The 23,522-nt window shown below is 52.5% G+C and overlaps 2 protein-coding genes across 5 annotated transcripts in view; both read right to left on the bottom strand.

Moving 5' to 3' along the window:
- Nucleotides 1-297: 297 nt before the first annotated feature.
- CPLANE2 (ciliogenesis and planar polarity effector 2) lies at nucleotides 298-2,363 on the bottom strand. 3 transcript variants are annotated; one of them, XM_042794668.1, is made up of 6 exons: nucleotides 2,346-2,363; nucleotides 1,813-1,975; nucleotides 1,567-1,719; nucleotides 1,329-1,453; nucleotides 1,093-1,232; nucleotides 298-694 (listed from the first exon to the last, which is right to left on the bottom strand). In XM_042794668.1, exons 2-6 carry the CDS (start codon nucleotides 1,916-1,918, stop codon nucleotides 466-468), a joined length of 753 nt encoding a protein of 250 aa, XP_042650602.1. In that variant the 5' UTR covers nucleotides 1,919-1,975; nucleotides 2,346-2,363; the 3' UTR covers nucleotides 298-465. The 3 variants fall into 3 exon arrangements, 2 of the variants coding, with proteins under 2 accessions (XP_042650602.1, XP_042650601.1); XR_006165503.1 differs by lacking the exon at nucleotides 2,346-2,363 and adding an exon at nucleotides 759-863 and having other exon boundaries at nucleotides 598-675; nucleotides 1,813-2,081; XM_042794667.1 differs by lacking the exon at nucleotides 2,346-2,363 and having other exon boundaries at nucleotides 1,813-2,081.
- A 1,232-nt stretch (nucleotides 2,364-3,595) lies between these two features.
- FBXO42 (F-box protein 42) overlaps nucleotides 3,596-23,522 on the bottom strand; it is a 49,181-nt gene continuing 29,254 nt past the window's right edge. For both annotated transcript variants that reach the window (XM_042794825.1, XM_032991738.2), the window contains exons 5-10: nucleotides 9,447-9,600; nucleotides 8,281-8,391; nucleotides 7,893-7,989; nucleotides 6,780-6,836; nucleotides 6,177-6,293; nucleotides 3,596-6,022 (exon numbers count right to left, since the gene is read on the bottom strand). In XM_042794825.1, the coding sequence (XP_042650759.1) occupies nucleotides 4,925-6,022; nucleotides 6,177-6,293; nucleotides 6,780-6,836; nucleotides 7,893-7,989; nucleotides 8,281-8,391; nucleotides 9,447-9,600 (1,634 nt within the window). In that variant the 3' untranslated portion in view covers nucleotides 3,596-4,924. The remainder of the gene's footprint in view (nucleotides 6,023-6,176; nucleotides 6,294-6,779; nucleotides 6,837-7,892; nucleotides 7,990-8,280; nucleotides 8,392-9,446; nucleotides 9,601-23,522) is intronic.

Here is a 23,522-nt window from a genome sequence, read left to right on the forward strand (position 1 = left end):
CAAATCCCCAAGCATCTACAGCACCCCCATCCCCCACAAATCCCTCAGGAGCCCTCAGCACCCCAAATCCCCCTTAAATCCCCCCCAAATCCTCTAGCACCCACCCATACCCCCAAAATCACCCCAAATCCCCCAGCACCCCAAATCCCCCAGGATCCACAACACCCCAAATCCCCCCAAGTCCCCCTTAAATCCCCCCAAATCCCTCTAGCAGCCTCCATCTCCCCAAATCCCCCTCCCCCCCGCCCTAAATCCCCATACCCCCCAAACTGGACAGAATCAGGGCACCCAGAGATCTTTTTGGAGAAAAAAAAGTGGATTTTGGTCAAAAACCACTTTCCCCCCCCCCCCCCTCGCTTCCCAATCCCAGGCAGTGCTGTTGAATGGCAGAGGGGGGCCTGAGGCTGCGGTGAGGGGCTCCTGATGCTGCAGGGGCCCCCCCAATCCCACCCTGGGAGAGGGGGTTCAGCTGGGGGGGGACCCCTCGCCCTCTGGGGCGACGCCAGCAGCGATTTGGTCGCGTCGCCAGAGCCTCTCGACCAGGGCGTCGAGGAGGGGGGCGACACGGGCCAGCCCCCCGCGCCCCCCCCCGGCCCCCGGCCCGCTGCCCGCCCGCAGCACCGGCAGCCCCCAGCTCTCCTCGAAGGCCAACACGTCCCGCTCCGACACGTCCGCCTGCGGGGACAGGTCGAATCTGGGGTGGGGGGGAGCAAGTGGTTAAGGGAGACACCAACGCTTTGAAAACTGCCCCCTCCAACCTCATAAAAATGAGCAGGAGCTGCCAATCCATCGGTGGAACGAAGTGTGCACGTTCTCAGCCTACCAAGGGATTGACCGGTGAGAAATACAGGGATGCAAACCTGCTTGGGGTGGGGGGACACGTGGTCAAGGGAGACACCAACACATAAAAAATCCCCCTCGGTGGGGGCAACACCCCCTGAGTGGGAGCTGTGAATCCATCAGTGTAACGAAGTGTGTATGTTCTCAGCCTACTGAGATGCCAAGCGGTGCAAAATATGGGGGTGCAAACCCACCGGTGGGGGGATACGGACCCCTCCAAGGGCTCCCCCCCCCCTTCCCCAAGAAGGATACTTAGTGCCAATGACCACCCTAACGAGGTTTTCTTCGTCAGGGTTGACCACGCGGCTCATCTGGGCCGGCAGCTCCTCGAAGGACGAGCGGTCGGTGAAGGAGAAGAGGAAGAGGACGGCGTCCGCTTCCTCCTTACAAGCCTGAGGGGACAGAGCCAGGGGGTGACCCCCATCGTGGGGGGTGGTCCTGTGTGTGTGTGTGTCCCCAAAATTTGCGTGTCCCCCCCTTCAACTCACGGGCAGCAGATGCTCGAATTTTTTGAGGGCGCCGTCCCCGCAATCCCAAAAATGGAGCTGGAAGATGACGGGGCGGCCGCTGGCCCGCAGCTTGGCTGGCCAGTACACGGTGGTGACCTCGATGCCTGGGGTTTGGGGGGGGGGGGGGGAGACACACGGACACCCACACGCAGGGTCACCCCCAGGGGACACTGGGGGTGCCGTGTGCCCCCCCCCCCACAGCCCCCTGTGACCGTACCCAGCGTCTCGTGGTGGACGGGGGGCACGGGGGTCCCCGCCAGCGCGGCCACCAAGGCCGTCTTGCCGACGCCGCTCTTGCCGGAGACGAAGAGTTTGTAGGTGACGGTGGGGGCGGCCAAGGGGGGGGGCAGCGCTGGGTGCTCCAGCAGACCTTTGGGGTGAAGGGGGGGGGGTGGGTGTGTGTGTGTCAGGTTTTTTTGGGGTGCTGGCACCCCGTTTTGGAGGGCGGGGGGGTGGGGCTCACCGAACACTCGCCGCTGTTTTTTCTGGAGGATGGAGTCCAGGTAGGGGCGGCCGGCGGGGGAGAGGAGCCAGCCCGGCTCCAGCACCGAGCCGCCCCGCGCCGCCATCAGCCCCCCGAAACCTGGGGGGACATGGAAGATCCACCCCCCCCCCCCCCCCGCCGCCTTTTCCCCAGAGGGGGTCACTTCACCCCAAAGCTTGGGAGAGCACGGTGACCCCTTCTGATCCCCCATGGGGTCCCTGAACCCCGCCATGGGGTCCCAGCATCCCCCCCCATGGGGTCTCTGACCTCCGCCCCCCCCCCTTCCCAAGACCCCGGCACCCCATCTGGGGTCCCTGCGCCCACCCCGCCCCCCAGGGTCCCAGCACCCTCCCGTGGGGTCTCTGTCCCCTTCCACCGGTTCTCTGAGCCTGTGCCTCCACCCCCCGGAGCCCCTTCACCCCTCCATGGGGTCTCTGCACCCCCCCATGGGGTCCCCCCTTCCCGCCCCCCGCCCCCGCGGTCCCTTTAAGGCGCGGCTCCTGCCGCCTCACCTGCGGCCGCTTCCGCCCCGGATGACGTCAGCGAGGTGGGCGTGGCCCCGCGGGCGCCCCGCCCGTCCCCCCATTCGCGCATGCGCAGGGGCGAGCCGCGGAGCGCAGCCCGCTCCTGTAGCTTGGGGGTGTGTGGGGGGGCGGCTCTATAGGGTTTGGGGTCCCCCCATTTCCAGCCCCAGCGGGCTTTGGGGTCCCCGCTTTCCAGCACTGGCAGGATTGGGGGGCCCCCATCCCCAATTTCCAGCCCCAGCGGGATTTGGGGTCCCCGCTTTCAGGCACTACCCCCCCCTTTTTCTGAACCCTCCCGTTCCACCCCCCACCTTGTGCCCCCCTTTTTTTCCGCCTCTGTCTATTGCTCTAACATCCCCCTGTAGAAACATTGCCTTTTTTTTACCCATTAAGAACCCAATTCCCCTCTTTCGCCCCCAAACTTGTGGGGGGTTTCCCTCCACGGCATTCCCCCCCCCCCCCGCCCCGCCCCCTCCCCAGAAGGACCAACCATCCGTTTCTTTTCCTTTTTATTTGTTAAACTGCTAAAAATTCATCGGGATTTGGGGGGGGAGGGGGGGGGGGGGGGAGGAACCCATTAACACCCCCCCCCCCTTCAAAAAAATGTACAGAAGTTTTTAAATATCACCGAAAATCGCTTTTCATTCCTCTGCTTGGCCGAGCCTGGGACCACGATGTGGGGGGACACCTGAGTCGCGGGGGACACACGCACACACACACACACACACACACACCTCGCTCACAGCACCAGCGGCTCGCGGGGGGGGGGAGTGGGGGTAGGTGTCAAAATTTGGGCTGAATTTCTCATTAATGGTGCAGAACATGCCTTTCCACGACTGACGGGGACGGAGGAGGGACAGCCCTGGCCACTCAGCGGGTTTGGGGCTGATTAGGGGGATTTTGGGACCGGTTGAGGATGAAGACGACGTAAATATTGGGAAAACGCCCCTCAAGGGACACGCCACGCAAGGAGAAGGACGTCAACCCAACGCCGACGCGGCATCCATCCCTTTTTTGATTCTTTTTTTTTTTTTTTTGGGGTGGATGACAAGGGACATGCAAAGGGGAGGAGGGAATCGATGCCGACACCCCGACCGCCTTCCCCACGGCAAAGCTTCAAGTGGAGAATATATATTTCATAGATCACCCTTGGTGCTCCTGAGGTTCTGGGGGTAAAAACTGCATTTTGCCTTCTCTTTGGACAAATCAGATACGTTGGGGAATGGAGCGGGAAGGGCTGGATTTAACGAGGGATTTATTTACAGAGGTGGAAAAGCCGCAGACGAAGCAAAACCCTCCCCATCTCCACGCGGCTGGGATGTGATTTAAGGCTCCAACCGGCAAAAAGCTCAGTGGGGACAGAGGGGGGGAGCAGGGGGAGGGGAAAAGAGGGGCCACGTCATGGCACTGCCGGTTTGGGGAGGGTTCCCTCCTTTTTGGGTGCTGGAGGTCGTTGACCAAAACCTGGCAGAATCCACCCATTTTTCCCACCCCCCGCATCACCTCGAGGGGAAAGGGAAGGGAGGAGGTTGTCCCAGAGGGACGCACAGGTTCAATCCCTTCGGATTTTAATTTGTTTTAATCTTTGCAGGAGGAGGCACGTGCAAAGATGAGGTGCAGGAGCTGCTATCGGGGCTGCTCACACCCCTCAAATTCACCAATATTCATCATTTTGTCTGGAAAAAACCATCCTGATCCCAGGCTACAAGGTGCTGGTTCAGCCTTGAGTGGGTTGGGGCTGTTGAAACAAAACCTTCGCGTCTAGAAGGGAAGTGGCAGCCACATTTCTGGGTGGTGGGGGAATAATGGGATTTTTAGAGGTTTTTTTTGCTGATCAGGAGGGATCAGGGCTGATCCTGAAGCTTGATCCAGCACAGTGCAGGGAGGGGAGGATGCTAACAGCTGGCTAATTCTTAAGATTTTTGGCATTTTGATACAAAAAACCTGTCTGTCCTTCCTTCTCACGGTCCTGGATGAAGGACAGGAATGAGACTGGCAGGCCAAAGGGGTGAGAGGCAAAAAAAAAAAAAAAAAAAAAAAAAAGGCATCGTGTTTGGGTAGAGCAAAAGTTTGCAGCACCGGGAGATTCCTGGTGGGGTATTGCTGTTGTTTTCCTTACGGAGTCAAGCATGGAAATAATCAGTGCGCACAAGCTAACAGCCTCCTGCCTGCCGGTATTTGGGTTGTTTGTATAAAACCACCTGCACTCACATCCCGCAAGGAGTTTCGGAGACATAGGAAGACTCTCAAACCCCTGGCAAAAAAAAAAAACAACCCAACCTCAAGAGGACAGTGGATGGCAGATTTCCCTACCTGCTCACCCCAAATCCTTGGCTTGGATCACAGCGGTGTGGGTCCTTCCCCGCCTGTAAACACCATTTGCTTAACTGGGCTCTTACTGGGAACCGGCGGGGCAGCGCTGGAGGTTTTGCTTGGACTTTATTGGTTTCTTGCTCCCTAATTCACAGTTTGAACGCCTGTGTGACAGAGGAAGGGCTTGGGAAGGAGAGGGAAGAGCCGTGGGGAGGGAGGGGAAAAGGTGATGGCGGTGAAGGGCTCGGGCCGCATTATCTTTTTGCTCGCACAAAGTACAAGGCATTTGTTTTGGGATAGTATTTCACGTTTTGTTTCTTGTCCATGAGGCCACCGAATATTATTAACTCTCCTCTGCCTTGCACCACCGTGTGTAAACTGGTTTCAGGCGGCCCCACCACCGAACTGCTGTTGAACACTTTCCATTTGACTCGCCCTTTTTCCTTGGTGTCTTTAATGTCCAGCACGTACATCTGCATGGGTTTGCAGTTCATGCTCTGGTATAAAGGCTTCCCCACGTTGAGGGACTGGGGAGGGTGGTGGCCCAGGCGGCGGGCGATGGGAGGTAAGGAGTGGCCCTCGCTCTGGGTAGAGCCCGGACGCGCTGTGGAGCCCGTCTCGGCGCCCGGGGAGCCCGGGGAAGAGGCCAGGGGAGGGCTCAGTGCCGCAGAAGCCGAGGAGCCTTTGGAAGAAAGGGCTTTGACAGCCTCCAAGCTCCTCCGGAGCGCGCCGGGGGAGACGGCCCCGGGGAGGGAGCTGGCGACGTGGGGCGGCGTGTGGATGCCGTTGGTCTGCTCGGGGGGGTTCCTCAGGCTCGCGCCGACAGTCCTGCCCTCCACGCTGTCCATCTGGCAGATGATGGAAGCCGGTTTCTGCTCCCAGCTCAGGTCGACGGATCCCAAACGCAGGTCTTTCTGCTCGGGCAGAGATCCCCGTCGGGGTGCCAGGGCGAGCCCCACTTTTAGGTCGAAGCCTTCGGCCGCGGAAGGCGTGCCGGGCGATACGACCTGCACGGGGCTGTCCAAGGAGGCACCGCCGGCCGCCGTGGCTCCGGGCGATAAACTCCCACCGTTGAGTACAGGGGAACTGTCCCCTCTGGCCGGGGAGAGGCTGCCTTCCCGGGATCCCGAGGGGGTTTGCCTCTGTGCTCTGGGTCGCAAGGTGCCCCAGCGGCCGTTGACGCAGGGAGCTTCGTCCGTGTTCCTGACGGGCGACTGAGAGCGGTACTCCCGTGTTTCGGGGACCAGGGCGGGCGGCGTGGCGCTGATGGGAGAGGGGCGAGAGTTCAAACTGGGACTCAGCGGGGCTCGGCCACTGGGAGCTTGGCTAAAGACCACAACGCACTGTCCCACCTGAAAGAGGAGGGGAGAGAAGAGGTTAGAGAATGGCGGGATGACCCTTTGTGTGTATTGGGGAAAAAATAAGGGGGGGGTACGGAACATTCTGGGCAGGCAATAAAGGTCGATGGATGTATATGAGAGAGCAGAGACCCCACGGCCTCCGTACCCTGCAGGCAGGATGGCACCACAGCTCTGGGGCTCCGTGGTCTTCGTTCTCCACCTTGAGCGGTTGCCACGTCCAGGGGTTTGCGTGCATGTGCAGTAACCAGGCGTCTTTAAACAGCTGTGGAGAAAAGCGTGACAGATTTAGGAGTCCCGTTGGAGATTTAGGAGCCTGGTTTGCTGCTGAGATCATCCCACCAGAGGTAGGAGCGGTGCCTCGCTGCCGCAGAGGAATGGTGACCCAGATCAGGATCTGACCGCCCAGCAGTGACTACACCCTACTCCAGCCGCAGACAAATCCCTTCATCTCCATCTTCTGTCCCAGTATAAAATCAGGGCTAATTCTTCCGAGGCTCAATTAACCTCAGCAAGCTCCTCAGCGCCTGGGGTGCTTTTTTCTTAATTAAAGCAGCTCTAGCCATAGCTAGACAGCTTCTCTGGAAAATCTACCACATGGGTGCCCAGGTTTGCCCAGAGTAAAAGGCCGCTTGGGTAATGTGCAGAATCCCCCCTCTCCCCAGTCCGGCACCCACGGCTCGCAGCTACAGTGAGATGGGTGCTGTTCATGCCCACGCCCCCCGCCCCCCCTCCCACTCAGGAGACTTACTGCATTGGGACCACCACAGCCACCGAGGATTAAAATGGTTTCGTTGTCTATTACAATCTGGAGGGGACAAAGAACAGCATTTCAGACCGGGAAGGACACGAAGCCATTCATGGCGCTTTCGGCAAGGCCTCCGAGCGCAGGCAGAGCCAGGTTACGGCTTCTCAGCCGCGCAGACGCTGCTGAGTTTTGTCCACCCTGGGATGAGGAGTGGAGCTGGGATGGAGAGCCAGTTTAGCTGGGCCCGAGGCAAAGCGGGACGCAGGGCTCAGCCCACTACCTTGTCCCAAATGGCTTGCAAACCAGTTCCTCTTACAGAGGAGAGCAATTACCCCTCCTGAAGCTTGGCCAAAGCACAGGGGACTCGACACCTCTCTTCAAATAAGGGAGAAGGTGGAAGGATTGTGTGGGAGGGCACATGCTTGCAGCAATATTTGTTAGATGCCGGTGGTGGATGAGCTAGTCCCTTAGTTTCCCTTTTCAGTGGATGGAAAGGCATGTTCAAGCATGACCCACCCGATCTCTTCTGGGTGCTCTGCTCGGCTGAGATAAACTGCACACTGGGAACCGTCTTCCCGGGGACCATGAAGGGAAGGCAAGGATGCCAACTGTGACCGAGACACCTGCATCAAGTTGGGTGACTCCCACGAGCTCCCCATTCCGGGCAGACAACAGAACAGGCGCTGCCAGACCCGCGCTTTGAGCGGGTACAATACAGAGTCGCTCGAACCGAGAATCAGGAGAGCGAAGCAATCAAAAGGGCCTCGAGCCAAACCATCTTGTGATAACACTTCATTGATCTTAAGTGCCACGGGGGATGATCGCTGCGTTAAAACAGCAGTTTGTTTTCTAGAAATGCTCATTAGAGTTCTGAGTCATGTGCAAGACACGGCATGGTACCTGCCTAAGTGTTAGGGAGATTAAAAGTGCAGCCTCACAGAACAGATGGCTAGGGAAAACAAGGGCCTGTCGGGCAAAGGCTGCAAAGGTAACTTGGAAACGGGGCACTAGCTTTCAGGCAACCTGCTGAGAGCTGCCTGGAAGCTGGAAATTAAGCTCTGTCTGGTTTATCTCTGGCAGCGTGTGTTGGTGCGGAGCTAGTGAAGGAGAGCTCACCTGAGACTGGCCACCTCGCGGGTGAGGGCTGGGCCCGGAGATGTTGGGCTTGGACCAAGCCCACTGCTCGAGATCCAGCACCCAGACATCATTGCTCCTGCAAGGACGAGACAACAAGCGTTGACAATACAAGCAGGCCCTCTGGGAATTTGAAACATGGATTCAGGGTCAAGTTTTATGGCAGAATTGTTTTGGTTTTTTTTTTTTTTTTTCAGGCTGGAGCCTTGAGGGGACTCGCTGGGAGAGGTGAAGGGTAGGCTAAGGCAGCAGGCAGACCCCAAAACCCACTGGAGATTTCCTTCCAAAACACTATGAGCTACCCTGGGACCACCACAACACGCTCCTGGCTTGCAGGAGCACTTGCCAGACACCCTCACCCCAGACTTACATTTGTCGAGATCCTAGAGAACCCCCAAAGACGATCATTTTGTCTTTGATGACACAGGAGGAGTGTCCTGCCATGGGAGGGGGGCCGTGGGTGGTCACGATGCAGTTCCACCTAGGGAAAGAGGGAGGAAGACATTCACCATCAGGTTGGAAAGGAAAGCGTTGGATGAATGGCAAAAAAAAAAATCCCAGGGGCCAACGAAGTCCTCAAGAACATGTTACAGAGGCAAACCTCAGGGAAAACCTCCAAAGATCCAAATAATAATGAAACTAATTAGAAATACTAATGTGCTAAACATTTTTAAAGCATGACAAAGTCATATGGCCAAGTTGGAAATATTGCCCCTTTCAATTAAGTTCGTCCTGAATTATTTATAACGTGGTTTAATTACAGCATTCTAATGACATTGCCCAAAAGTGCATTGGATAATTGACACTTTTGAGGATGAGAAGTTCTCAATGAAAGAGGAGTAGGAACCATCACCGCTTTGATACAGCGTTCGCTCCTTTCTCACACACGAGCTTCAGTGAGAAAGCCTGGTCTAAAACCAGCCAAATGGTGTTTTAAAGGGGAAGGGAAAATTCCTGCCATCTCTGCGATCACTGCTGGATTCTTTATTAAGAGTCCAGGAGCTGTAAAGGCAGAGAGTTTACTGAAATGGTGCAGACACCTGCTTTATCACATCTCCCTTGAAGGGCCAACAGTGGCTTGAGTTTTGGACCATTGCTAAAAACCAGAACTCCAGGAGTTAAGGCTTTATCTCCTCCTTTCCTCAAAGACCTCACTGTCTTGCAGCCAAATCGATTAAGCATTTAAACCCTTCACATCCAGATTTCCCACCTGGCTGGATGGGAACGCTTAGGGAGTCTGGCATATTTTAGGTATAAGTTGAGAGCCATACGGAAGCAAACACCACCCAAGAGATGCCAGACAGCAGTGTGCCCACGTCTCCGGTGTGCTCTTGGGGTTTTTTGGCTTGTTTTGTTTTGTTTTGTTTCAGTAAAAGCATCGCAGACACACCACGATTAGACACACCTAGGAAACCAGGACCATGCACAGCTTCCCAGGCGGGCGCGGAGAGACACCCTCCGGCATTCCTCCAGCTGCATTACAGACACATTTTTACAGGATCAAAGCCTGGGCTTTGAATCCAGATGTGCTCTTACCAGTTTTTGGAGGGCGAATATGTATGGATTTCATCAAAGAACCTCTCTGGCTGGTGCAGAGGGTAAGGGCTTGGTCGAGTCCACCCACCAAAAAGCACAAGCAAGTCCTTGTAGACCACCAGCGTGGCCCCAGCCTTGGGCGAGGGGTATGAACCTGGGCAGGGATAAAAAAGGGGAAGGTTAGGAAGCCACGCTTGAGCACAAGTGCCGAACTCTGCATCAGTTTCATTGAAGTGTGACAACACGGAGACTCCACCTTTGGAAAAAAAAAAAAAAAAAATCAGAAAAGAAGGCAAAATTAGAGTTGGGAGCCTGGGAAGAAAACTACTGCCAATTTGTGTCATCGTAATTAGTAGGAGCCTGAAAGCACATCTCATGTATGGCAAAACATCTGTCACTCACTGGCAGGAAATTGCTAGCTTTCGAATGTATCCCTTGAAATTATTGCTTTAGCACTGAATAAAAGCAATAATTACCTTCAAATACCTAGTAACTTCTCCCCAAGGAAGGAGAGAGAATGAATACCAATCCTAACGCATCCGGAGTCGCTTGTGGCAGATCACTTGGGCACTCACGAGCAGCAGTGTGCACCGAACCCCGTTTTTTGTCAAGCGGCACGATGAAACCCTAAACGCTCGGCTGTGTGAATTAACAGTCGCTCCCCGAGCCCGCAGGATGAAGCGCTCCTCTACCAGTTACGAAGAGACTTTCTGCTTGGCTTGTTTGAGGCTCAAAGGGCTCTGCAGGGGCCAGGGACCTCCCGAGCAGGACCGGTGCACGCACAAGCAAGATGACACGAGCTCCTGGGCTCGGCGCCGTCGCGATACGCTGCCGGGCGTGCTGAAGGTTTCCCCGCAGCGTAGCAAAGCGCCGAGCTCGCTTCTCAATCCACCGCTGACCCCGCTGCCCCAAGTCTGTGCCCCGGCCACCGCAGCGCTCCTTAACCAGCTCGGAGCAAGAGCAGCTTCAATGCAAAGAGCCCCTTTGCGAGGGCAGCTGTCAAAGGCTGGGATCCCTTTGAACTTATGTCAGGGAATCGGCCACGGTCCGCTGCAAAAATACAAACCCTGCCTGCTCCAGCAGCCAGAGGTGCTGTGTCGCTACCTTGCAGGTGTGTTAGGCGCTGAATTGCTTCCTAAGAAAGGCTAAAGCCTCTCCAGCCAGGGCTGACGTGTCTGAATACCCTCCTGCCCGCGGCCGGCACCGGCACCAGGCAGATTCCTCCACCTCTGCGGTCACACTTTCAAAATAATCACAAAGACATCACCCGAAAAACATGGATGCGCGTGCCCAGCTGCGGGAGCCGGGGGCAGCCCAAGGGCACGGCTGCACACGTGGACGCAGAAGCACCGTCACCCTCTCCAAAAAGGCCGATACACCAAACCGACCTCTCTCCTCCGATGTCCTAATAGGACTCGGAGAAACATTTTTAGCAGGTAATGACATGCAGAACAGAGACTATTTTTAAAAGAAACCAGAGCAGTTATTTTAAGATGCTGCAGCTGAGAAAAGCGATTCGATCGCGATGGGTTCCAGGTGGTGGGGTGGTCAGAGCCCAGCCAAAAAGCAACCCCTGGCCAGACGCAGAGGAGGTGGCCCCAGGGTCCCTGAGCCTTTCTCTGGGGACAAAGCACATTTTGCCGCTGCTCTCAGGTATATGGCTATGGGGGAAAAGGGGAATAAATTTGTGCAGGAAACAATTCTTGTGCTGTGGCACATATATAGCATGGCCAGAGCTATACCCAAGGTCTCCTTAAAGATGCGGGTGCCAGAAGAGTGTCACATTTGGTTACTCTTTGTTCCCAAATTCCAGTTTTTCTGGCTCATTCAGTGCCTTTGTGCAATTTATTAATCCACACCAGCAAGTTTCCAGCCTAACTATTTTGCCGGCAGAGCATAAAGTTGCTCTCTCAAGCTTGGCATCACCAAGTAGACTGATTTCTGCCTGACTTGCAGAGAATAAGCTGGCTGGACTTCTCCACTGAGGACACCACAGAGCAGCATGGGGTGAAAGGTGCTGGGTTTGAAAGGGCTTATCTTTAAACAAAGAGGGTTAGCTAGAGTCACCCCAGGATGGAGAAACAGATCAGTGATTTGCTCAGAAAGGTCTGGGATGGTGCAGTGAGAGAAGTTACCCTCCTACTGCTGCAACCTTAAGGTCAACCCCAGCCTCAGACACCGAGATGGTTCCCAAATGAGTCAACAACATGTAAACAGCCCAGGGCAGAGGCTAGTCCTGGTTCTTCAGGAAGCTTGGCCTGTTATTGGATGTTGTATGGGTGTCAATGAGCGGAGTTGCATTCTGCAATGCAGGAAAAAAATCTGAATTTCCCAAGTCAAAGAAGAGCTGGCCTCTCAAACACCCTCTTCCAGGCAGACAGTTGGGATATCTACAGATACTCTCTGTAAAAAGACTCACCACAAGCTGCTCGTGCCAGAGAGAGCTTCAGCGATCTCGTGTCCGAGTAGAAACCCGCGGACAAAGAGCGGCTGAAACCTGGAGAATTAAGACTGTTTATCTCTAAAGCGGGGGAGAGCTGCTGGGCGCTGCTGCCACCGTCCCCGGGAAGGGCAGGAGCATCTCGAGGGAGACAGAGCAACGCCGGCCCTGCCCGGGCGAAGGCGACTGGCAGCCTTTGTGACTTCAGGTCTCAAGTATGCGGAGGAGCGCAGGGACGGCAGCAGGGACATCAAAGGGACACGGCTCAATTACGTGGGGCCCCGTAAGGACCTGCTCAAAGTCCCAGCTCTTTAGAGGTGCCGAGCGGCATTTCAAAGACTCCCAGGAATGTATTTGACATGGGAGGGCTTCTTCCTCTCCGCAAATGAAACGGCTTCTGTTCCTCACCAGGAACTGAAGGGCCTGCAGAAGAGGATCGTTAGCTAATTGTGCTGGTTTCAACTGCTCCCTTGGTCAGAGCGTAGAGGACTCTTCCTGGCTGGGTTTCTAAGCTCCACACCCTGATAACACCATCCAGCCCGGTATCAGATTATCTTTCCTTGGGGATAAAAATTCAAGCATGCTGAGGGTGTAGCACAATTAACTACTCCTAAACATAGAAGGCAATGTCTCTTTACAGCTGATGCTGTTTATTCAGTCAGGATGAGGAGCTAAAAGCTGGTCTGAGCTATTTTTTTTCCAGTTGATGAATTTTCCTGGCTCGCAATGCAGATACATACTTTTCAAAAAACAAACAAATAAAGATCTCCGGCTTCCACGGATGTTTGGAAGAGAAATGCGAGCCTCCGATGGCTTCTGACACGAACTCTGGATGCTATCTATTTAGGATCTGTCCTTGTAAGCATTTTTTAAAGCCCATTTAGTCAGCCCTCTAATGCAACTGGAGCAGCACATGCAGAGCTCAGCGACCACAAAAGAAAAACCTGGCTGTAAGGGCACGTGTAACATGAATTTCCAGACCAGCCTTTTACCTACAGCAGGCGCAGCCTCGAGCGACTCCAAAAATGAATACCAAGTGGAGCTTGAAATAAAAACGAAGGGGGGGGGGGAATAAATCACGCAGTGCCCTATTTGATGGGATTACCAGATGAAAGCATCAGTTCAGATCAATACTGTTTGGGAAGAATTGTAAAAGCGATGTGCTGAAGCAGAGCTAAGGGATTGCACCATCTCGGGGGCAAGGTTAAGATACGGAACGAGTTCTGGGGTTGTGTCAAAGGGATACATTTTGGGGAATTTTATTACAGCAGATTTCTGGAGGTAGATGAGATGAGAGCTGCTAATAGCAATCAGGGGCCGTTAATGCTGGATCTGATGGATTTTTCAAGCTGCCTTAGCTCCAGCAAGAGACAATGCTACAGCTCTGGAGAGCTGACCATGGTCATCGCCAGCCGATTTGAATTTGTCATGAAATGACAGGATAAGCAAAACCAGGCCCACAGCCGTGTTTCCAGTTTCAAAGCCAAGAAATTGAAGTGAGCTTGTCCAGCAGCCAGTGGATTTCAATGTGCAAAGGAAGCCAAGCTCCCAGGTTCAAAAGCTGCCCACAATCTGCACACCAAAGGCATAGGAAACCGTCCTGGGGAAGGGCTTGGGGCTACCAAACAAGGGGCAAGGCAATGGTCCTGCTCCGCTGCGGCTCAAGCCACGCTGGAAACACGGCAGCTGCCTGCCAAAGCCGGCCTCTCCCTGTGAACAAATTACATTTGTTCAACAAATTACATCCCATCACAAGGATGCGCTTAATTTGGTGGGTATATTATCAGCAGAGCACATTATAATCCCAAAGAAAAAAAGCCAGAGGGAGATGCTGAACCTGCATAGTCAGGTACAAAAAGCAACATTTGCTGGTGACCCGTGCTGGTGTTTCCCAAATGGTTTATACCTCTGCGAAGCCAGAGTGTTTTAGCATAACCCATCTGCTGAAGAACAAAAAGATTTGTGGGATTTCACCCCGAGGAGTTTGTGTTGCTTAGGAAGAATCAAAAAGCAATGGTAAAAAGCAAGCTCCTTTTAAGAAAGGAAAAAAATTGACCCAGCTGTCAGATGTCACAGCAGAAATGACACTGAAAGGACTTGCTGCACTCTGACTTACAAAAGCCCCAGTCTCCAATCCTTCCTGGCGGGAGGAGCCGGCTACCCTGCTGCTGTTTTAAACCATGTGCATCTCCAGGGGAGCGGCATGTGAAACAGAGCTTGTGCTCTCCCCAAAGGCTTGGCAGAGGGTGAAACCTCCTGCGCTGCCTCTGACGGACCAGCAGCAGCCGGCCTGATTGCTCAGTCTGGATTTCTTAGCCCGGCTTTTAGGCTGGCAGGGACTTAAAGATGCCAAAATCATGGGTCCTAACCTGGAAACCTCAGCCACCCCAGCATCATCACCCACCCCAGCTGAGGGATTACCTAGGCTACACTCCATCACACGAAAGGTCCATTTCAAACACGCACGACAGCGTGAAATCCCCAGATCTTTCCCCTTCAATGGGAAGGGAAACCAGAGAAGGAAAATCTAATAAAACCCTCTGCTACCCAGGCCAGCCAGGATTTTTCCACAGCAGTCTGCAGATTTGCCTGAAAGCTTTTCCCCTGCCAGCAGTTTGTGAGGTTTCACAAAAGGAAGATGACAAGCCGGTGAGCAGCAGTGCAGAGGCCGGAATACGGCATGACAAGGCGAGGACGAGCACCCCGGCAATCCCAGCACTAGCGACGGATTTGGGAGACACCAAAGGAGAGCTCCTATGAGACGAGTGGACATTTCCATGGCATGTTGCACACAGGCTCCTTCCTTAAGTCAAACCCTGACATTTAGGACTCGCTCGTCAAGCTGCCTTGGATCCAGCATCTGACACTCACCCGGTTTTACCCCCAAGATGTTCAAAATGGGGCACTGGGATTGTGAATGTTTTCAAGATCAGCTTTGACCGGGCCTGCCTAAACCTTAAAGCTTTCTAAGAGCCAGGAAAGTATCATTTTCCCTTACCAAAGCCACATGTGATTTAGTGTTCCCTCAAATTTGGCTTAAAAAAAAAAAATTCCTTGCTTGGAAATAGACAGGAATTCAGCTCTGCAAGAATTTAAGAAAAAAATTGAACAAGATCTGATTTGTCTCCCCAGCAGGGAGACAAAACTTTTGCAGGCACATGCATCTGCTGCCTGCAGAATAGCTCTCAGGTAGCAACGGGGAAAAATATCTGTGCACTATTGCAGAGGGGTTTTCTGCAAGTTATAGGGGTATGTAACCAAACCACAGCAGGCCTCCTGATGATTGCACACAGAAAAAGTTTCCGCCGCACTCTCAGCGTTGAATTTCCACCCTATAATGACACAGGCTTAGAGTACAAGCCCAGTCAAACCCACGGCGTCGAACCAAAGGTCTGGTTTCTTGCAATCTTTACAAGGTGTAGACAGAAATCCCCGCCGGGAAGGATAAGTCACCTCCAAGCTTTTGCAATGTCACAGTCTTTTTTTTCTTTTTTTTTTTTTGCCTGGGAAGTTCTTACCTGCCACAACTCGGAGCCCGATAAAGCTGTTGAAAAGGGAGAGGCAGTGCCCTCTGAACCCTGTGCAACAGGATTACTGAGTCACTCTGTGCTAATGCTTGGCAAAAATGTCCTTACACAGCAAGTTGAGCAAACAGTGACAACAGAAGAGTGCCAGAACGCCCCGGGGCTTTGCCCCCTTTATCTCTTAATAGCTGCAGAAGAGGATCACTGCAATTCATGCACCTCAATGCGGTCTGCCCTGAGTGATTCTCACCAGCAGCATTACTCCAAGGTGCAGAGTACTCCTCACAGTGAGGTCATCCAGTATTCCCCATTGCAATCACCTCACCTGGTTTTGGGAAATGCAAATTTGGCCCTACGGTAAAGGGTGCCGCTGTTGCAAAAGAAAGCTGCCTTTCCCTCTAGGTGGGTGGAATCAAAGCGCCAGCCAGTGATCCACCTCTCTCTGCTTTCATACTTTTTTTTTTTTTCCCCCTACCCTCCCTTAAGTGATACTGTACACTGCAGACTTTCAAGTGATTTGAGTAACAGTCTGACATCCTACACAAAACAGCTCTGATGCTAATTAAAGAGCTCAACACTTGGAGAGAAAGGGCTGATCAGTTCCTGCGACTTCTCTTCCCTCCAGGAGGCCAACGGAGAGATGGAAATTGCTGTATCAGACTACACAACGCCGTAATAACCGGGTAATTGTAGGGAAGGGACCAAGGTATGTGTGGGTTAGCGGAGGAGCGTGCCCCGACTCTGCTGAGCTCCACACTTTTCACTCAAGTCACGCTCCCGTTTCATTTGCCACAGCACGAGGGAGGCGGCAGAGGCACTGCAGACGTCGGACAACCCCCAAATTACTGGTGTTTCAGGAAATGGCTGCTGTGTAATTTGGTGAGGCTATAGCTACCAGGGGGCTAAAAAAACCTCAACCATCCTGTGGGCACAGTCAGAAAAGTCTGCCTGAGTAAGTGCAAAAAACTCGGTGTTGGGAAAAGCAGGGCTATGCTTACCTCAAAATCTGCTTCAAGGAAAAATGCAACTACTTACTGAAAACCCGACATCTACCTACTGAAAGCCCCAGTACATCACACAAAGAGATATTCAGTCCAGCTCCTTGCATCTTCCTTTTAACCAGCCCTTCCCTCACTTGCTATCTTCCCCCTTATCTTAAGTTTCAAGCCATCGGTTCCTGTACTGTGCTTTGTTCACACAAGGAGTGCGCTTTTCTCCCTTGTTCCAGTAAATCCAGCGCTTAATGCCAAACTCGCTAAATATTTAATGTCAGGAATAAATATTCACCTTTTGGACTGCAGACAAGCATGAGCTAGTGCTTCGTCATTCCGCATGCCTACCAGATTTAAGGAGATTTTGCAGCAGACGCTTTTGTGAAAGATGTAAAATCAGGCTACGCAGTGCGAAGATTTAGTCTTTGAAAGCACATTGTGCTGGCTAGGGTGTATACTGCAAGGTGAACATTGCGTTTGCAGCCTCAGGTATTGCATATGTAATCTCGGTGGACGGGGTCCTTAAGGCAAAGGCCGAACAGCAGCATCAGCTTCAAGAAGGAAAACCTCGCGTCGGGACACGTGCCGGCTGGCTGGGGTGCCTTGGAAGGAGCTCTTGCCGATAGGTGTCAGCACAGCCTGCCCAAAGCCTCCGAGCAGGATCTCTCCCAAGGCTCCTCAAGGCTCCTGCCCAGCTGATGAGACTTATCTAGCCCTGGGATAGCGGGGTTTTACTTCACAGACTCCGAAACAGAGCTGCCCTCGAAGGTGAACGTACCGGCCGAGGAGGGGAGGCTTTGCAACAGACCCAGGAGGAGAATGGAATTGTGATGGAAAACAACCGTGGAGCTCATGGACAGCCAAACCTCCATCACACCCCGGTACCTCTGGAGCCTCTCGCTGAGGGCAGTGTCTGGGATGGCTCCAGCCCCAGGCAGGAGCCGGTTCAGGCTATCGGCTTCCTCTCTGGTGCAATACATTAATTATATCTGAGACAACACCAATGTAAACAACCCGTATGTGTGGCTGGGGCACCCGTTTGCATATTTGGAAGCCTTCTTTCCTGAAAAGGAAATAAAATAGAAGGTTTCACAGATGCCTTGGCTGCTTTCACAGCCTCCCGACAGCTTGCAAATACCTTGGCTCAAGTCAGCCAAACTCAGACAAGTGGATATCCACAAGAAATTAAATTCTCCGCAGGGCTGTGAAATCAAGCGTCAGGAAGAAGGCAGACCCCTGAAGGGAAAAAAATCCTTATAGCAAAAAGAAAAAAGAAAAAAATCTCTTGCAAATACCCTGACTTCTGCTTAGGGAAGTACTGGTTTGAAGGATCACAGGCCTGCACTTTGAGACTGTTAAAAGGCAAATCGTTCTCCAAGTGCTGACTCTCCGAGGCAGAGGAAGGAGTACTGGAGGACAGAGATTTCTACTCATCATTTCAACAGTAGGTGCCCAAATCTCAGATGTGAGAGACCCGCAGAAGTTTTCAAACTCACTGGGATCTACTGGATGCTCAGCACCATCAACAAGACACAACTACTTATTTGCCTATATAAGGATTTCCAACCCCAGAAACCTATTTTTGCAGATCATGGAGTTCTTATTTACCAACAAGGCTGCAAATAGTTTTCCCCAATTTTGGTATAGCGTGCTTGTCAGCAATTTTTTCAGATGGCCTGAGGGTCATGTTTAAAATGAGCATGTACTACCGGTGATGCTGAAAAGCAGTGTGCATCAGCCAGCCCTCGAAGGCCAGCCGCCCCGGCCCTGCTCAAGGCCACCTTTGTGCATCGCCAACGGGACCCAAGGAGGCTAAAAATTCTCCACATCCGTCCCGGAGGCTGATAAAGGCAATAGTGGGAAAAATTCCTCCGTTAATCTCTGGAGGGATCTGCACCCTGGGAGCTTCTCTCTCAGAATCTAAATCTGACAAGGTTAAAGCAACAAACTATTTTTCATGCCTTTCTGCTTGATTCGTGCCGATAGTGTCTTAAGAGTGGCTGTTCCACATACAAGAAAGCTGCAAGAGAGATAAATGCCATACAGGTGGATCCTGAATAAAACCCTCTACCTCTAATCACCCAGGAGACAAGAGTATTACCAAAACCATTACTTATCAAGTCTCTTGCTCTATTAGATGCACAGGCTTGCTGGTTTTACCGCGGCAACGGTGCCAGCTCCCATTTGAGCAAGCGCTCCTGGCAGATCTTCTGACCAGCTGGGTGTCTCCTTTCGAACACGAGCAAGGAGGGGTGGCAGCCAGCAAGCTGTGGAGTGCAACAGGGAAGGGAAAGAAAAAACCAGCTCCCTTCTTTCAGGGCTGTTTTTTTTTTTTTGCAGCCTACACAGAGCCTCAAGCTCTGCACGTCAGAGACCTTGAAGAGATGCAGAATCCTACGGACTGAAACAAAACCCCACGGGCTCAAGGATGAATGAATGCATGGGATCTCCTCCTGCCTGACTCCATTTCTGCATCAACATACAGATGCCCAGCTCTTCCCTTGCCTTAAAGGGAACCGCAAGTCCCTGGACCTGTGCTGAGCCAAGAGGAAAACCAAATCATCGCTTAAAACATCCATTTCCCTTTGAGCTACTTCTCTCCCAGCCTCCTCTGTTGCAACTTTTCCCTCCGTATTCCTACCACGTCGGGCCAAACCATCCGAAGCAGGACAGGATGGCATCCAAGGGGTAAAGCATCTTTCCCTGCGGAAGTGTCACGGTCAGAGAGACATGCCTCGCTGACCTGCTGACGAAAGCAGGCAAACCATCACTTCGAGGAATTAATTTCCCACGGCAGGGACTGTTTTCCCCCCACGTTTCATCTGCCGATAAAAATTTGCCGAACTTCCACCTATCACAGAATACCGGGAACGGGAGAGAGAAGCCACCAGTTGCTTTGGCTTGCCGATGTAAAACCATCTTTACCAAGTCTCAGCACCACCGCCACAGCTCGTGAGATGCAAGCCAGCCCTGCTGCCGCCGGCCCCGAGTCCTGGGCCCGTTCCCACCTCCATGTGCAGGCGGGTTGGCTTCTTCAAAGCGGCTCCCGCCCGCCTCCGGCGCTGCATTCCTGCGATGCTGCACACGCCGATGCCGGAGGGACAACGGCAGCAGCATCCCTGTGTCCCTGCCGACAAGGTGAGGACCAGTCACTCTTTATTTTAATTGCCGAACAGACTCTGTTCCCCACCCTCAAGCTGTAAGAGAGGAACGAAGTTCTGGAGTGACTTTACAACCTCTGTGGATATTGGAAGCGATTGGAAATGCTACAGGAACCCAGCTCGGGGGCACCGATAAGAATAACTTAACACCAGCTGGGGCAAGGGGCAGGCTGCAGCCTGGCACAATCTGGGGAAAGAGGAATGGAGGAAGCCCCGCAGCGAGACGGTTTTCAGATGCAGTGCTCAAGAATAGGAGGCACAGGTTTATTTTTCACCCTGGCGGGGGTAGTCCACATCCATTTTCCCATCACGACGGCCAGCTAAAGAATTTAAGGGCTTTACTTCTGAAGCATTTCAGTGACTGAGCTCCCCAAGCAGGTGCCTTTTTTTTGTACGAATCAGATTCCCAGGCAGAAAGCCTCCAAGAGCTGTGCAGACTCCCAGGAAGAGGAAGAGACTCTTTTGGCTTTTCCTGCCTGGTTCAGCAAAGTCGTTTGCATTCAGGACAGATTCTTGCAAACAGCACACTGCATGTGTGTTTTCTACCTCTGTGTCCCTGGCTGTCAGTCCTGGTAGGCTGTCCATCCCGAGGGGCAAGAACTACCCGGCACACAACAAGCAATGCTGGATGAGCGTGATTCAGAAGACGACGGATCCAGATGACAAAAAGCTTGCAGAGGTTAAATGCAAACAGCCAGAGAGGCCATGAGAACGGAGGAGGACAGGGCCTGGCAAATCAAAGGGAGGGTAGATGTGTGTTGTAAACCTAAACCCACTCAGGTTAGGCATCTAATCGCTGCTGCAGAGCAATCCTATTGAACACAAACAGCGATGGATTAATATCCTAGAAACCAGTCCTCCATGCACAAGCAGTGCTTCCCCAACAAGGCGTTGCAGCTTTTGAAAAAAACAAACAAAAAACCCCAAACAAAAAAAAAACCCACCAACCCCCCCCCAAACCTTCACCTGCTGATTCTTCATCTCTTGCCCTCGAAGTATTTCATATTTAATAACACAGATTTCATTAGAGACATTTTGCAAAACTACCCAAGTGAAGAAAGGAACAAATTAGTATCTTGTCTGCCTTGCACAGCCTAACCAAGGGACCGACCCAAGCTCCACAAAGCCGCAGCTCAGAGCCTGCCAAACAAGCTCTGGGCTTGCTCTCTGGAAGGGCAATAATGAAGTTTAAACTCCATATTCAAGGATGTTCTTTCCTTTGGAGAGCAAGGCGTAGCCTGCCGTTTCCAAACACAGCAAACCCAGCTTCCACTCCCTGCAACACTGTGTTTTGCAACATAAATTGTTTAAGGTTTGCACAGATGCAGTTTTCACCGGGGAGCAGCAGGCTACTGCCCCACATACCTGCAACAGGAAGACCTCAGCACACTGTGCCTTGCACCATTTCTGTATGCACTGCCAGCTAGATTTCTCTAGTTACTGGGATTGTTTTTCAAAAGACGCACTTCGCCTTTTCATTTCTGCACCGCAGCTTAAATCTCAGAAAGGCTTCATCCTTCAGTGCTCCTTGTCACTTCCAGCCTGACAAGACAACACCAGGCTGGAGAATACAGCTGCCAAAGGCTATTAACCACCTTGCAGGAGTGGTAACTCAACTCCTTGTAAACCCTGTGAGCCCAAAGAGGGGAAAAAACTCAATATATTTAAATCAGAGAAAGCAATTCCAAGCAACCTGTGCTATGACAGCATCCATCCCAAAGGATGCCACAGAACAAAGCCCAGAAACTCATGTTTTTCTTTCAGAAGGGCAGAAATTAGCTGCGTGATAAGCAAGCTCCAGTCAGGCAGCAGACTTACCAGAATAAAGGCAGAGTTTCCACTGGGGTCACGTCATCCTGGGCTTGAGGGCTCAAAGAGCATTTTGATCATGGTGGGAAAGTCAGGGATTTTTTAATAAGATGGAAAGTTTTAGCTCTGCGAAGGCAGAAATACACCCTACTGCTACTAAACTCAAAGGACAATAAGGAGGAAACAAACCAGATCAGGAAAAAAGCTGGAGAAAAGCTTTCCTCTCTTCCAGGCTTTGTTCAATACTACAACAGCAGAAAGACACCATACGTACTGCAAGGGATTTCCATCCATTTCATTAACCTGTTCTACTTTGAAGTATCAGACACCCACAGCCAGTAGCTGCAGTCATAATTAGAGACGTTATTCAGTGCCAGGTATCAGCTTTTCACTCCTTTTGATTCCCAGGAGGCCAGCAGCTACAGTGTGCTCAAGGTGATCCCAACTTTTTTAATAAAAATTAGGCGTGCCTTCAATTAAAAAGGGCCGTTCAACATCACACTGAGTTCAGACACACATGGGTACACAAAGACCATTTTGCAGCCCTCAAGGGCTGTAAGTGGAAATGAGTTGGGCTAAATTTTGAGTTTATTTTCAAAACCTGCTTCTCGTAGTTTCCTTCCTTGCGTAGATGGGAACGTGTTTGCTTTGCTAAGAAACATCTCGCAAATGGTGTCTCAGGGACCGGGCAGCAGTCCACGGACTGAGAAATGCTGCTCTAGAGAGGCTATCGGCATGGTCAGGTCAAGATTTGGCAGGTTTCTCTTTTTTAATCCCCCAAGCAAGGATGCGCCTTAGATCACTCGCTACGTTACCACAAGGCAAGTCACTCTGCGATGGGAACAGAAGAATCGCAATACGAGGTCAGGGCAGAGTATTTCAGTAACAAGTCTCAGCTGGTTACTGCTATGCAGAAAGAGGAAGATGCAAAAGACAACCAAGGAGCGAACAATCGGCACAATCTCAGGAGATCTTTGGACAGAGTAGGTTTTAAATCCAAATGCAAGATGGTTTCCACTATTCTAACAACTGTTTACTCTTTAGAAACCCCATCAATCCTTTGGACTGTCCTGCAGACACACAAGTCCTGCGAGTTATCTACACCACGCGTGAAGGTGTCGCACCGGTTTGTGGATGCAGAGGGCTGAATGGCTGCTGGCTCTCAGCTGCATGACCGTGCCCCTTCCTTGGAAAGTCCAGTCCTTCGCTGTGGCTCACGTCTCCTTTGAGCTCCAAAAAGCTCTCATCGCTGAGGAGGCCCCAAACAAGGAAGCTCACTCTGGATCAGGACCAGCGTTATGAAACTTCATCAACTATTTTGAAAACTCGCCACTGTTTTCTAGAAGGAGATGATGAGAACAGGGCTTTTTTTTTTTTTTTTTTTTTGGCTCGGGGCAAGGCTTTTGCACAGCTTTGTCAAGGGCAAACCACTCTGCTTGCGCTTGACAACTAACGGGCAGGTTTCTCTTTCAGCCAAGAGAGCCTCCCACCGCACAGGGACCACATCTGATACAAGCACCTCGGGCAGGTGACAGCAGAGTCTCTCCTCCCTCCTTTGGGTTGTTAGTTTTGTTGACACAACACCATCAAAGGCACCTTCCCCTCAGCTCAAAAGGGGAAACCCGATCGTCAAACTCCAGTGGCTCCCACTCAAAGCATGGAGGGGACCTGGGGGAAGAACAGAGCCAAGAACCACCAACACAGGAGGGGTTTTTTTGCACTTACTGTGTCACGTTAAGGCTACCCAAGAGGTTTTAAGTGCAAACTTCAGGCTGAAGGTCTTTACTCATTTTCAGGCTAAAGCAGGGAGGACCAGCTGCTCTGATGTGGCTACGTCTTGACACTGTGAACATGGACAGAGAGGATCAGAGCATCTAATACATGAGTTTTGCCTCCACGTCTCTTTTCATCCTGAAATCCTGAGAAAGAGGTGAGAAGCCTTCCCATCTTTCCAGCAAATAACTGCAGGGAGAGAAAAACACCAGGAAACAAGTCCTGGGGAGTTTTACCCCCCCCTCCCCTCAGCGGAAGGGTGGATGTGGGGCCAGCCTCACAGCGAGCCTTTTCACAGCAAACAGGAAAAGTGGAGCCACAAGTCTCCTGAACTCCCCTGATATCAGAGCGGGATATCACAGCCTGGCAGTGGGAAA

Source organism: Tyto alba, unplaced genomic scaffold, assembly GCF_018691265.1.
Source record: "Tyto alba isolate M040663 unplaced genomic scaffold, T.alba_DEE_v4.0 Super-Scaffold_20000042, whole genome shotgun sequence".
In the NCBI taxonomy this organism is placed as follows: domain Eukaryota; kingdom Metazoa; phylum Chordata; class Aves; order Strigiformes; family Tytonidae; genus Tyto; species Tyto alba.

What these genes read in the sequence shown, in the direction of transcription:
- CPLANE2 (XM_042794667.1), bottom strand. Translation starts at nt 2,065, where the DNA reads ATGGCGGGGTTCAGGGACCCCATGGGGGATCAGAAGGGGTCACCGTGC. An exon ending in CGTCCACCACGAGACGCTGG is followed by an intron (nt 1,454 to 1,566) that starts GTACGGTCACAG and finishes CCCAAACCCCAG; the next exon opens with GCATCGAGGTCACCACCGTG. An exon ending in AATTCGAGCATCTGCTGCCC is followed by an intron (nt 1,233 to 1,328) that starts GTGAGTTGAAGG and finishes CTGTCCCCTCAG; the next exon opens with GCTTGTAAGGAGGAAGCGGA.